The 14,652-nt window shown below is 33.9% G+C and overlaps 2 protein-coding genes and 1 long non-coding RNA gene across 5 annotated transcripts; 1 reads left to right on the top strand and 2 right to left on the bottom strand.

The window, feature by feature from the left end:
- Positions 1-1,822: 1,822 nt before the first annotated feature.
- On the top strand, positions 1,823-4,295 carry LOC126914625 (uncharacterized). Its single transcript, XR_007709748.1, has 2 exons — positions 1,823-2,739; positions 2,859-4,295. It is a non-coding gene; the product is annotated as an uncharacterized LOC126914625 (long non-coding RNA).
- LOC126914596 (inorganic pyrophosphatase) lies at positions 4,180-7,481 on the bottom strand. 2 transcript variants are annotated; one of them, XM_050718724.1, is made up of 8 exons: positions 7,274-7,481; positions 6,177-6,412; positions 5,630-5,716; positions 5,492-5,555; positions 5,359-5,421; positions 5,066-5,279; positions 4,872-4,981; positions 4,180-4,616 (listed from the first exon to the last, which is right to left on the bottom strand). In XM_050718724.1, the coding sequence occupies exons 1-8, from the start codon at positions 7,464-7,466 to the stop codon at positions 4,585-4,587; spliced, it is 999 nt and encodes a 332-aa protein (XP_050574681.1). In that variant the 5' UTR covers positions 7,467-7,481; the 3' UTR covers positions 4,180-4,584. The 2 variants fall into 2 exon arrangements, with proteins under 2 accessions (XP_050574681.1, XP_050574680.1); XM_050718723.1 differs by lacking the exon at positions 4,180-4,616 and adding an exon at positions 4,636-4,793.
- A 1,153-nt stretch (positions 7,482-8,634) lies between these two features.
- LOC126914595 (venom serine protease Bi-VSP) lies at positions 8,635-14,311 on the bottom strand. 2 transcript variants are annotated; one of them, XM_050718720.1, is made up of 7 exons: positions 14,132-14,311; positions 13,124-13,209; positions 10,663-10,941; positions 9,881-10,183; positions 9,614-9,715; positions 9,391-9,542; positions 8,635-9,057 (listed from the first exon to the last, which is right to left on the bottom strand). In XM_050718720.1, exons 2-7 carry the CDS (start codon positions 13,203-13,205, stop codon positions 8,899-8,901), a joined length of 1,077 nt encoding a protein of 358 aa, XP_050574677.1. In that variant the 5' UTR covers positions 13,206-13,209; positions 14,132-14,311; the 3' UTR covers positions 8,635-8,898. The 2 variants fall into 2 exon arrangements, with proteins under 2 accessions (XP_050574677.1, XP_050574679.1); XM_050718722.1 differs by lacking the exon at positions 14,132-14,311 and adding an exon at positions 13,803-14,095.
- Positions 14,312-14,652: the final 341 nt, after the last annotated feature.

Below are 14,652 nucleotides of genomic sequence, written 5' to 3'. Positions count from 1 at the left end.
TTGAAAATAAATGATAAATTCACAACATTTTGTAAGAAACGTATAATACTACTATAATTCTTATGTTAGTTTAGCTATATCAATATTAATCTGCACAAGCAATGTTATTAATATTTCTGAAATGTTCAAAAAGCTAAAAAAAAACACAATCCCAGAATAGAATGAAAAGATGAGATTGATTAACGACATATTGAATTTTAAAATTGCTCCCCCCCAAAAGGCGATCATATTTTACACCTGTGGTCTTTATATACATATAAACGAAAAATAACAAACAATTTACTGTTCATTGAATCCTCGATACCTTGTTATAAATTTGCTCGGTTTAAGAATCGAAAGATTGTATTCACATTCGATGGATAATGAGTTGAAAAACAAATCATAAGACTTACCTGAACCGCGAGATGGAAACAAAAACAACGTATTATTTCATTCAGCAACAGCTTTACGATATGTTCAACCTTCGACAGCTATTTTTCATGAATCGTATCCTTGGCAACACTAACTAACAAATTTGATCGAACTTTTCAAACTGTTCCGTTACATCTTATGACTAACTTCGCGAAAAACATAACCACTTGACTAGAGAATCGCGAGTTCGATCTTCGTCCTACCGATAAACGGACGACAGCCAACCGACGCGTTCCAATAAGAATCGTTTTACCGCGTCTTCTGTTCCACTAATAAAACAAAGCATATCGCGTAAACAACACGCAACACGGATTCAAACAACAGAGACCCAATCGATTCACGATTATGCTTTTCTGTTTCGAATCATTACACGGAAACAAAAACCAGCACTGGTTGCTTTTCAACCCAGCGCGCCTTTTCCATTGAGTGGTTAAAAATGAATTTAAACTATTACTGAATAAAATTATTTTTATATCGAATATTATACTTTTCACAAGTATAAACATCACTTTCTATGTTCTTCGTAATAGACTGTGGATGTTTATGCAATTTTATATTTGTATGAGCATAACTAAAAGAATAGGATGTAAATAAAACTTTGTTTTGTCCATTGACAATGTCATATGCATTCTGTAAATTTTTGCACCCGTATATTCTCCGAAAACGCATAAAGATCCGATGGCCAGTTACAAATAAGAAGCACAGGAATACGCCCCTGATCGATTTTATTATTTATTTACAAGAACTGCTATATGGTCCACTATGCAGTGTATTAATGCGCTTGTCGGATTTCCAAAACGCGACGTGACATGTCAGCTAGCCGGTGGCGGTCGTTGCGTGACAAAGGCAACCAAGAAACGTCGTACAATCGTAAATAACTATGACTGAACTTACTTACCTCTTCGGCGAACTCAAAATCTCCGTCGAATTTCCGTTTGCACCTCGCCTCGCTGACTAGAACCAGTAGCACCGTGGCCACGAACACCCAGGAAAATCGCATGGCTCTTGATCCCGCGGGAGAGCACCGTCTACCGTGAACCAATGAAACGAGGAGACGCCGCGCAAATTCCCGCAAAACACGTGCACCGTCACACGATTCGACAACTAAGAACAATGGAATCTGTCCGCGAAACGATGACAGGAAAACGATGTTGAAAAGGCGCGCACGTAAACTCCAACACGTTCTGTGCTACCCGTGTATCCCGCTAAGCGGAAGCGTACAGTTCGACGGTCGAACGAGTTGTGACTGCGCGAGCTGAGTCGAGGCGACGCCGCACTACCACAGACGCGTGGTCGCCTATTGGTCGGATTCCGGCGAATGTCAGAGAGGGACGCTGGGGGCTGCGGGCGGTTACCTATATAAGCGGGACTACCCCTCTCACTCTGTTCCTTTTCCACGAGCTACGGTGCAGCTACGTCTACCTCAGCGAGTCTCCGGTAGCAAGATTCGCGCGAGCGCGTGGTACACTGCGCCAGTCAATACCTCCACTTGCTCTCTCGGTTCACCTAGCCGGTATCGCCAGTGAGTTGACAAGAGAAAAAAAGGGCGCGGGGAATTCGGCAGGAGGGCACCAAGAAAGAATCCAGTCCCCATCCAGCATCGGATACTCGTCCAAACTGACCTGGCAAGATTCTCCTTTCTTTTTTTTCTTTCCTCTTATGTACTTTCTTCTCGAACCCGCATCAGATTAGGGACTCTTTGATGAGTGATTCTAAACCAGAATTTCCTTAACTCGACACCTCGTTGCTCGAGGTTTCATTACGTTCGATGACGTATCGTGTTTTGGTAGGAGTTGAACCGATATTCGCTAAAAACCTTAGGGGTTTTGTTGTATTATTTGGAAATAGAGATGTAATAGAGCAAGAAAAGAATATGTACGTATTATCTGAAAATGATTTGAAAATGGAAACACCTTTTTTGTTTTCAAAATTGTGGAATTAAAAGTTCCGTAATAAATGATCCGGCTATAAATGAATCTAGTTACTTCCATTACTTTCTAGATTAATGCTTAAAATTAGATGTTATAAACAATTTGTGGAAGAAATTGGATTTGACGATGATTGACATCGATTGTTACATCTGTCGTTCGAACTGATGCAAAAAATGGCGGGAAGGAATCAGAAGGGTGGGGATGAAAAGTCGAGATGGACAACCTATCAGAGAACAATAGTTAAATTATTTGTCAATTGAATGAAATCACGCGACGAATTTCTGAAACGATTCAAAATCGACGTCGTAAAATTAAATCGTTACCGTTATTGAGCTTTTAAAGGAAAGTTAATGTTATCGCAGCGAGCTCAACGAGATCCTCGAATAATAGTAGAATGGTGTGTATCTACGTTATGGTGCCTGTACTTTCTGGAGTTACGTTCAAGATTTTAGTAACGCAGGATACAAGTGACAGGTACTTTCTACCATTTCGTTAAGTTTTATCCTTTCTTTGAAGGTACTTAGAGACATAAAAGCAGGCCTGTATTTCGAGTGAAAAGTTGTCGTGGCAATTTGTCTTACTATTTTCTTACCGTGCAACCTGGACTATATCTTAACCCCCACCCACTTCCCTGGTTGCTGAGCTATTTTCCTCGGGTGGAAGTGCACGGACACTTCCCGTGAGAGTAGAAGCCAGGAAGACAACATCGCGCAGACATCTCTATAAAATAGATCGCATTACCGGGAAATACAAAAGGGGAGATGTTACTAAACCAACTCGAAGGGGTCGCTACTTTATACATATTTGTTAAATATTGCCTTCTTTGCGGTTGTCTTGCTACGTTGACCGCTATTTGCTACAGGGAAATCTCGGGATTACGATATTACTTGATTAATATTTCTTTTTGATATTTATTTAACTTTGTCCTCACGATGAAGAAATAAGGCTTGGTTTATAATAACCATAGTACAATATATACTCGCTTATTTACCCATCTCATCTTTCATACTCTTTACATTTACACCAACACTTCCGAATAAACTGAATAGAGATTGAAGTTATAACAAAGAATTATAATATTGTACAATTCTATAACTATTCATTTTTCTCTATGAAATGTTAATGAAATTTTTTATCTTTTTTTTTATCTTTGGAAAAGTTTAAAGAGATTTAGATATTATCATTATAGCAAAAATGTTTGTGAAATTCTGTATGTATTATTGATAGATGAGATAACTTAGTTTAAAATTACTTTTAATATTTGAGATGGTTCGATTCCTCACTTCGTTGTTAGATCTCGCTTCTCTTAGGAATTTATTGTACCAAAGGGCCAATTCGTCTCCCGGGTCCGGAGATGTGTGTCCTGCAGGACGATGTATATTCCTCGCGGCTCATATGTTTAGTATACTACGAAACAGACTCAAATGTCTCCTCAGAGACTACTTCATTGCGGAATGTTGTAGCTAAACACGCATCTTCGACACGATCACACAGTATAAGTAAGGTTTTCTTTATAATTAACACAGCATTTATGCTTTTATTAGATATATCAGTAATTTAATTCCAACTTAGCTGATTAGTCATCGATTTTTTAAATCTATTAATCTAAGTATAGATTTCAAGGTAATTATGTAAATTTTCACAATATAGTCTCTTCGTTCATTTCTTTTCCTTTTTATATATATATATATTTTTTCGGAAGTAGGAAATAGGTATACAGGATTTAAGATCTTTCATAAAAAATGTGAAATTTAAGTCGCAAACTAATTTATTGTATTACATTGGATCTGTAATATAACAAATTGTGAGTGAAAAATATGTTTATTGGTTTAGAATACCTTATTCCTGAATATCTATCGAAAGCTGTGTCACAACCTTTAACAAGAGTATATTTAATTCCTACTGCCCATTACATCTGTGTGTACGTACAGTACAGTAACAAGAATATTTCAATGCGTGGTCAAAAAATACTAAAGGAACCTTGTACACATATTTTCAAATTTGATAATTACAAACGTATTAAAATAAATAATAAGATACATGTACGGTTGACTGCGCGTATAAGTTACTTGTTTCGGTACTGCAAGCACATGCAATAGCATTTAAATACTACCTATAACTATCGAATGTATTAAAACTTATGGTGTGGCAACAATACGCGGTATTCCATTATGTGCCATAAAAACAAGCAAGTGTATGTAAGCATCAACAGATGTATTGATGTGAGAATACCCCTTTACTCTCATTTCAGATGCACGTAATGCCATTTATCGACTGAAATCAAATAGCAAAATATTTTAATAGCAATTATTTAATATCAACGTATACAATACATATAACAATTAACAACACATATAGAGAATAAGTAAATAACGAAACTTTTTTAGAATTAATATCTTGAATGTGTTTATAATTTATGTTGTAATAGTTCAATGAAGTAAAATTTATTAACTGTAAATAAATCAAAACTGCGTGTTATTTGAAGTTAATTAAATAATTGACACAAACAAATGAATATTTGTATCTTACCAATAGGATCTATTGCTTGAGCCTCCAATGTTCCTGGAGCTTTCTCCAGTATTTCTTCACCAGCCTCTGGAGTTATTTTGAAGGGACTGCCTATCACTGTTGTATTAGTGCTGTGCAAATTGTTTTTATTTGTGTAATTTAGTGTCTGAAATGAATATTTTTGTTCGAATAAAATATTTGGGGAATTTACAAACCATGCAATTCCTCCTGCAGGAGCTTCTCGTTTAATGAGATTCTGCCAATGTTGATTTACTTCCTCTACTATATGCAAAGCAAAATCTCTTGGTTTTGCCTCCCCATTAAATGCAAATTGATTCTCTGGTTTACCATCTGGTATCTTATAAATCTTGAACCATTCAATTGTAGCTTTCATTAGACCAGGATAAAGCTTTTCAATATCAGATACATCTGTAAAAAAATACCATAAATTGGTAAATAAATCAGAGTATGATTAATCTAATCATTAGCTGTAGAATATTAGTCTTACCATTCATTTGATCTGCCAAGGGGTCATTGACATCGATAACAATAATCTTCCAATCAGTTTCACCTAAAATTAGCAAAAATAAGATAACATATCTGAAAAAATAATTCTTAATTATTTATTAAATATTACACACCTTCATCAATGAGTGCAACACAACCCAAAATTTTTACCTTCAAGATCTCTCCTCTTTTGGCAATCTAATGACAAGAGGCATTTTATTAAGTGCAAAGTAAAATTTCTCATTAATTGACTTTTGAGAAAAATTCCTTACCCTATATCCTATTTCAAGGACATCAATGGGATCATTATCTCCTTTACACCCAGTAGCTTCATCCAAGACTTCGGGATTTTCCCATGTCTGTTTAAAAAGCAGTATTTCTTATGACTACTTTATATTGCAAAATGCCTTACAAATTTATTTATCAAAATATTTAAGTAAAAAAGGAAAAGTTAATAGAGAGTATATATAAAACTAAATAGAGAAAAATTGAGCATTATACAATAACTACTACAGATAATATGGTCTTGAACCCAGACTAAGAGTGTACATAAGCTATGATAAGACATTGTTCACACACTTGAGTGAATGTGCATGGATAGAAAAATGTATATATGTCTATACCACACAATCATCATTCATTTTGCTTCAGATTACAGCCAATAAAATTGATGATATCATTTTATAACCATTAGAGAATGTCACAGAAGAGGAAATGCATCATCTTTATCATATTGTAATTACAAATCTCTTTGTACTCTAATTCCTCATATTGATAACATAATGCCTTGATAATAGTTTCATCAGAGGATTAAACTACCTGTGGTAAAGCCCCATAGTTCCATATATATCCATGATGAGGAAAACAATTGGCAACATATCTCAATTTGCCCTTTTTAACATCTTGCTTGATAGGATTTAATGTTTCTTTAAGATTGATCTCCATCTTTGCATTTGTCCATCTTGGTATCTCAACAACCATATTCACTATTTTATTAGCTTCATCAGCATAAAGTGGAATGTCATGCATGGGTGAAATTGGGCCAGTATCATTTCCTATAATACATATAGCACATAACTTGTATATAGAAATATATTTCTTCATAAACCTGATTTTCTTTTTACAAGAAAAGCAAGTATTCAAAAAAATACTCTAAAAAAAATTGAGGTTTAGATACAAAGATCTGATATATATATAAATAAAATGCACTAAGAAGTATTAGGGGAATTTAAACTGATATTAAAAGATGATAGATTTGATCTTGCAATTTTAACAGAGAAATTACGTCATACGTAATACGTAATAAATAAAGATCATGGACAAGCGTGCAATTTTTTGCGCAACACGTATTAAAAAAATGAAGACGAACGCGCAAACCTCAAACTTGAGGTACCTTCAAATGGATCATCTTCAATAATTAAAATATCAAATAGAATTGAAATAACATTAGTAAAAATAGGAATGAACTATAAACATATGCGACAAATAGGAAACCGAATATTTTTCTCTCACTGAAAGCATCCGATCCTTTCACCAAAGCTAGATATCACGTACATATTACGCGGAACTCGTTTCTATTGAAATGACGAAACTCCTACTCTAAGAATGTAAATACGTTCAGAAAAACATTGGTTTTTTCATACATTAAGATGCAAAAAATGCGTACGAAAAACTAACATGTTATGTATACACGTTCGAAGAAACGTGTTCCATATTCAGTGTGTTAAAATATGTAATTTCAATATTCAAGTTGAAAATGATACAAAATATAAGAGTCATGTTATGAAGAACACGAGGTCGTACGATGATATGCTCAAAAATTTTAGTGAAGTAACCGGTGACGACATATTAACGGTCGTTGAGAAAGTCGAAAGACGAAACGGTTTAGCTTTAAGGTTATGTTATTCCATACTTACTGAAATATATTCTGTAATCAATGCTGTTTGGTGCACCCCTTTCGATCGTCGTGTATGACATTTTCCTCACGTATTTTTCAAACAGAGAACACGGTCGTGACTTACTAACAGTACCGGTCGCTGCTAATCTGAGCGGAGTAGCAAGTTTATTTAAACTGCGGCAACGTAACACGTGCGACGTTATCAACGACATCCTGACATCTAACGTCTATATTACGTAGCAGGATTTCCTTTGTAATAAAGTTCTGCTAATCTATTATCACTACAATATCTTTTTTACCTCGAAGGCAATGGAATAGCAACGATCACTTTCAATAAAAGTCTTACAATACCGCGGTATTTTTTTACTTATATACCACTCTAAATTGATACTAATATCGACTACAATGGATATGGAATTCCAATCTGTAATCTTTTAAACGATGAATCAGGTATAATGATAATCGATAGTGAATAGTATTAATGAATTCTTCGTGGTCATAGTCCATAGATAATCTCTAATGCATTAAACGTAAAATACTTATTGTTATAGATAGCTGTACAAACGCACCTAGTCCAATGATATTTTAATTATCCCGCCCCTTAATTATCTACTCAAATGTAGTTTTAATTCCTACTACTACCATCAGTGTCAGAATCTTATTCTACGCTCAGTCGGTAACATTGAAAATGACAAGAAAAAAGATTGGTTGCAGGTGATCGTAATACAGAAAAATGTGTTACCGCAGCCTCGTCTGTGCATTTTTGTATCTATGAATATATGTATACATATACATACTGTCTCAAACATCATATATATATTGTCTACATTCTCTATTATTGCGAAAGGTACTTAGTGATTTATCAACTATGATAGTGTTTTCCTATGAACATTGAAACGTTCAAGGCGATACAAAAATAATGTACGTCACGTACACATGTATCTACATGCAATAACATACGAACAGATTTAACAGTATAAACTTTTTTATTTATCATCACAGTGTCTTGTATCATAAAGTGTCTTGTAAGTATGTGTAATGTGTAATCTCTAACTATACCTTTACCTGAATGAAAAGTTCTCTTACATATAACTAAAAATGCAGAAAGAGAATATTTAACTGCAAACTAATAAAAACTTCGAGGATGCACGTGATTGCATGAATATACAGGGAGATTTTAACGAATAAAAAATAGTTTTGGAAGACGCGAGATTTATCTTGTATTTTATGCACTCTCTGTGTCCGAACTTCCAGAAGCTTCCTATCTTATGAAGTGTTTTAGATTAGTCCGAAATTTGGTATGTACATACAAGAAGTATACATTCTACGTGGAATATTTAATCAGGCTCTTGATACATCAGAAAGAAAATTTATAGAAGCTTTGCGAAAGTTGATTTATTATTATCAAAATTAATAGAAATTTAATTAATGTTCATTTATCATCTTTACATATCTAAGTCGTGCAGATTCGGCGTACGTAAGAAGTTAGTGTCGTTTCAAAGCTACATTACGTGCATTTTAAGGCTATAATTCTTAACGTACAAAGCAATACAAATTTGAGCTATCTCTTATTTCCACAATAAGAAAATTTAATTTTACTTTTCGTATACGAAAAATGATATTTATATAACATTAATAATCGTATTATTGCATCGCTGGGAGAATGAAGTCGTCGAGGTACGACGTGACCCTAGTGTAAACGCCGGGATATCCAGCTGCGGCGCACTTATGACCATAAGACACAACACCTATTTGATAGAAGGTGAATTTCTTTGGTAGCATCAGTGGTCCTCCGCTGTCACCCTGAAACGGTCATTAAATTTTTAATCAAGGTTACTGAAATATTTCAATCGAATTATATTGAAATTATACTTATATACAGTAATAATCTATTATTAATTTATGTATTGAAATATTCCAATTTATAATGTATATGTTATATGTATTTTGAAAAAAACTAAGATTAGAAAGAAATTAGATTAAATATCATAATGATATGTGAGAAATGGGCAAAACTATTAAATTGTGTTTATCTATTATTTTTAATGTTTAAGACGTCGATTTGATGTTGATTGATGTCGAATTGACGTGTCTTCAGACACGGTATAATTTATGACAAATCTGTTATTTAATTACTTGACAAGCATCCTTTCCGCCCTGAGTGTATCCGGCGCATAATACAGTATCGGTAACATGTGCAGCAGCAAATCTGGCATAAGAGTTCTTGCATTCGGTGTTGCTAATCACTGGCACTTGTACTTCCATTAAATCGTCACTACCTGGTCCATCTATAAAGAAAATGAGAAAGATATTTAAGACGGGAACTATTTCATTTTATTGGGGAATTGATATCACTTACGATGTGCTAGTGATCCCCATCCAGCAACGAAGGGGTAATAGCGCTCGAAATTGTTATTTCGAAGGTTATCCTCTACGGGAAGACAAATGGGATATACGTACTCTGAAAAATAAGGCAATAAGTGATAGTGAGCGAAACGAATGAGGAAAAGTATGATAAAGAATTCTACATATTTTATGATACAATATATGAAACAGAAATTTGAAGAAATGATACTAATCTTCAATAGTATAAATATAGGCAACTCAACAATATTTGAAGACTTACCCGAAAATGGCACCTCCTCCACCAATTTAAGAACGGCGATATCATGTTTGGTTACTCCGGAAATATAATCAGGATGTATTATTTTAGATTCGATTTCTATTTGAACAGGATGCGCTCCGTCGTCATTTCGTACTAGATTTAAGTCACCGATACGAACCACGTACAATTCATTGATTTCTGCACAATGTGCTGCAGTTAAAACATGCCTAGACGATATCAGGGAACCTCCGCACTTCCATAGTGGTTCAAGAGCTGGGTTTCGGGGATAACGAAAACCTAATGCAGCAATCCATGGCCAAGCACCTAAAATGCAATAGCCATAGTTGTGAATATACGTAACTTTTTCTCGCGTAATAAGTTGAAAACTATTATTATCCATCCGGTATTCGATGATGCAGAAGACGATAAGTACATACATACAAATATTCCCAAATAGAGACTTGATTAAGAGAGAAATTGAATTTTCACTTTAATGGAATAAAAATTATCAGATAATTGTATATAATTTCTACTTGAACTACAGTGAACTCTAAAGTTCAAACATGTAATTTCTCCTCTAACAGTTTTTCATCTCTATTCATATTATTATTCCTATATCGATTTTTAATTTCAAGTAAAAGGTTACTGTTCCTAACATGAACTAAAAGAAGTCACTACCGATGAAATCGTATTATTATTTAGTCTAATTGAAACGTACATTGATGTGCTGTTTAGTACCTTTAAAGTTCATTCTTCGCAGTAAATCGCTTATTATCAATCGAAAAGAAAAATGTAAAACGTACCAAGTACAGCTGGGTTACCACCGACCACCCTGGTGTGAGAGACGTTGCTAAAACCACAGTGTGGTGGACGCAAAGGCTCATACTCTACCAAAATTCCTCTGTCCTCCCTGCTTTCTTCGTTCGGACAACAAACGATCGGATTATTATTCTCGTATTTACACACTGATTGCCTCAGGAAATCGGCAGCTGCATGGCCCTGAGTCTGCAGCATTTCCAGCAGCGGTTTACATACTCTGATGCCGAGACACTTGCCTGCTTTATTGTTCGGTGTGGTACATTCTGGATCAAACGATTTTAAAATAATACATTTATAAAAAAAGAAATTATTATAACTAAGAAATTGACAATAGAGTGACGAATTAATTCGTCTTCTCTGATTAACTTGTTAAATAAAATTTGTAATAATAATGTATATATATGTATATATATATTTTTCATGTAATATTAACCGTTATTGCTGATACTTCGTTCACGTTGTATACGATTGGATTACGTGTTTCTCCTAGAATTAACAACATAGTTACATTGCGGATACTTCATTCGTCTTTATAAGTTTAGCACGATATAATTATTAGCATGATGACAATACAAAAATAGAAAATATGAAATCATCATATAGCATATAGCAAATCAGCATATAAGCATGTAGCATATCTTTGGAATATCCTTTAATTAGAATTAACTTCATTAGGCATTAAATAAAAAGCTTTGGAGATTATACAAATGTGAATTTCTGGATAATGTTCTCTTGTGTCGTTACATTTAGATGCATGATAAATCCTGAAATCTCGGAATAACGTAGTTATAAACATTCTTGTTACGATCAAAACGCTTATGTTAATTCTCATCAAGTAACGTTATCATTGGCTGGTTTCTCAGAACCTACAGCGAAGGATACGTATTTGCCTTTGTGTAAACTTCGTTGCGCAATTTCCTGTGCAAGATACAGGCTACATTCCCGAACGAATTCGAAATTAGCAATATTGAAGCGCGGTACTCGGAGAGACGAATGTACATAGATAATTGTATATACGTAGTTCGTGCACTAATCAACGATACAATTATAATTGCATCCTTGATAGAAAAATATCGTCATAAATTAATATAATTTCATGAAAACGCGTCTAACTTGATATCTCGAAAGTGTCTTAAGTAAACTAATTAACGTGTCTGTTATGTCTTATAAAATGTAAATTAGTATGTAACAGAGAAACCCTTATCAATTTGATTCGCTTCAAACTGCTCAAATAAGTAATATAAATAATATTTGTGGTAGATTTGGAATCAATTCCACGTTTTCTTTAATATTTATCTTTAAAAAGTCTAATTCGTTTCACGATTATACAAGTTACTAAAAGAATATCTATATTAGTAATTTATTCATTTTGCATTAATCGTGACATGTTAGTTGCATTATGTTATATGTAGACTACCACAGAGGAAAAATGATAATCTTTCTGTTATTAGTTTTCTGATTTTAATGTCATTTTATAAGTACTGTAACATGACATACTTGTAAATGAAAACAACCAATTAGGTACAAAAACATAAGCCTGTTACCAAGACTCTTATTAAATTGAACAAGCTTTTCAAAAATCAAATGTGTATATTAACACGAACTTATTATTTGACTGATTTGACTGATATCCGAAATTGGTGAGATCATATGAAACTCTGCTTTTCGCGGTTCGGTGCATAAGAATGCGTCACCGATTGCTCAACTTTCGATATAAAATGCGGATCAAGTTTACCGGATTGCCCTACAGACACGCATTAATTCGTAAGGTAGTCATCATCTGGATAATAATTATCTGAAGAAACTTTTAACGTGAAAATACAAAATTTTAATTGATTACATATTGCGTTCGCTATACTTGAAAAAAAGATAAACCTTCAATCTCATCTTTCTAATACACATTTTCTTTACTTAAAATAAATAAATAAATTCGTAGAAATTTAGGAAAATTTCCAGCGATCATTTTGAGGAACTAGACAAATTTTCAACGAGACTATATGACACCGTTAGGTAAAAGTGATACAAATGTAGTAGTGACATTAAACTAGAAATCTATAAAGGTGTCATTAGAAATTCTAAGAATGTCTTTGCATCTTTATCTTAGGTATTACGCCAATAGTTTTCATTACTATGATGTAATATTTATCACGCTTATTTTGTGCGTAAAACGAATCATTGGAATATTCCCGAAGCTAACGAAGCATTCCCCAAAAGTTAAACCAAAGAAATTAACGTGAATAGTTAAGTAGTTTTTTTCCACTAACTTCCTGACCAATCGGGAAATAAAAAATCATAAAAATTTTGTCAATGTCTTAAGGTCACGCATAAATATCTTTTTCATTGACGATTACCAAACAGGTAAAATTTCGAAATTATGCGAAGGCTACGTGACCAGATCGTATTGGAATTTAAAGTGCATGGAAAAAGACAACTCGAAGTACAAACCTTGAGCTGACGCCACGTGAACTAATGGATGCAGGAAAGCAATTAACGCCAAACATGCGAACAGCATCTTGGAGCCCGTCATTGTTCTGAAATAAAAAGAGCGACAAATTAAAAAGCCCCAGGACTGATAATGATCAATGAATCTAATAAAAGAAACTTGGATCACATTATGATCCAATGTTGTGAGATAAAGAGCGGAAAAATGTGACGAATTACAAAGACGCGGAACTGATAATAATAAAGGAAACTTAGTTCGTATTATAAATTGAATTTGCATCAGAAAAGAAGCACGATCACGCGAAATAGAACGTAGAAATGATAAATATCATCGACATACGTTTCTGTGTAATTTCACTTTTGAAAATTATTTAGTTTAATACTAGAACGATCAAATTCATCGCTCTGCAACTTTCAAAGTTACTATTGCATTACTAAAAAGCAGCATAGTACTTTTAGTAAAATTAACGTTGATTTTTGTTGAGTTAGTAAGGTGACTACAAGGAACTTAGAGGGGAAGTACAAATAGGAAAATCAATAATTTCTGATGACTTTTAATAGAAAAATCTGGATACTTGTAAATATCAAAACACGTTTCTATACGTACATAGGAAGATTCAGAGATTTATATCAAAATTCACTACATAACTTCGAATCTTATTGTGTTTCGATTCCTACTTACCAGACCAGTCTTGGAAAAAAAAAGATACGACCAACTTTCCTCTAAGTACCTATTTATACCATCACCTTGTCCCTTCACTTACAATTGTATATTATACAGTATATTTAGTTGCACACTATAAGCCGATAAAAAGCCAGTACTAAAATTTATAAAATAAAACTAACGTGCTAACGGAAATAAAAATTTTTGCACATAACACATCACATAAAAGTTACTTGCACGATAAGAACTGCTTGCTCGTGTGGCACGTGCAACTTTAATTGAACTTAAAAGTAATTGATCTATAGGCACGAAATTATCAGAAACCAATCACGGTAAATCTTACGTACCTTCTACTTACACACTTGACGACTAACTGAGAGATACCAGTCAACGATGCTCACTTTTACGAATATTTTGTAATGCTTCGACAGTGGTGCTTCAGGCTGGCGTGACAATTATCATATGTTAATAGTATGCGGTACCTCTCTGTATATAGTATTTACGCACTAGAGAGAGCGAGAGAGATTGTCATTTCGTTATCCCTTCTTCAGCATTCAACCTCTTCTTTATTATATCCCTACCATGGATGCTCTATATTTTCTTACGAATACTTCAATGGAATTTCCTTTGTTGCCACATTCGGGGAATCTAGGATATCTTCCAATAGGGGATATCTTACGATGCCATTAATCAAAACATCTTTAGTTATGGTTTACGATAATTAGGTTATTTACATCATAAATTGAAGAGCCTGTATCTCATAACACGTTATTTCAGACGCATTTACATAGCTAGTTTTCAGAAAGCTGGGGATATATGAATTATTAAAAACATAAACGAATATTTCGTTGCCATTCTGGAAATTTTT

The sequence above is a fragment of the Bombus affinis genome, chromosome 3 (assembly GCF_024516045.1).
Source record: "Bombus affinis isolate iyBomAffi1 chromosome 3, iyBomAffi1.2, whole genome shotgun sequence".
Lineage (NCBI taxonomy): Eukaryota > Metazoa > Arthropoda > Insecta > Hymenoptera > Apidae > Bombus > Bombus affinis.
The sequence above is the reverse complement of the archived record's forward strand: the minus strand, read 5'-3'. Positions and strand labels throughout refer to the sequence as shown.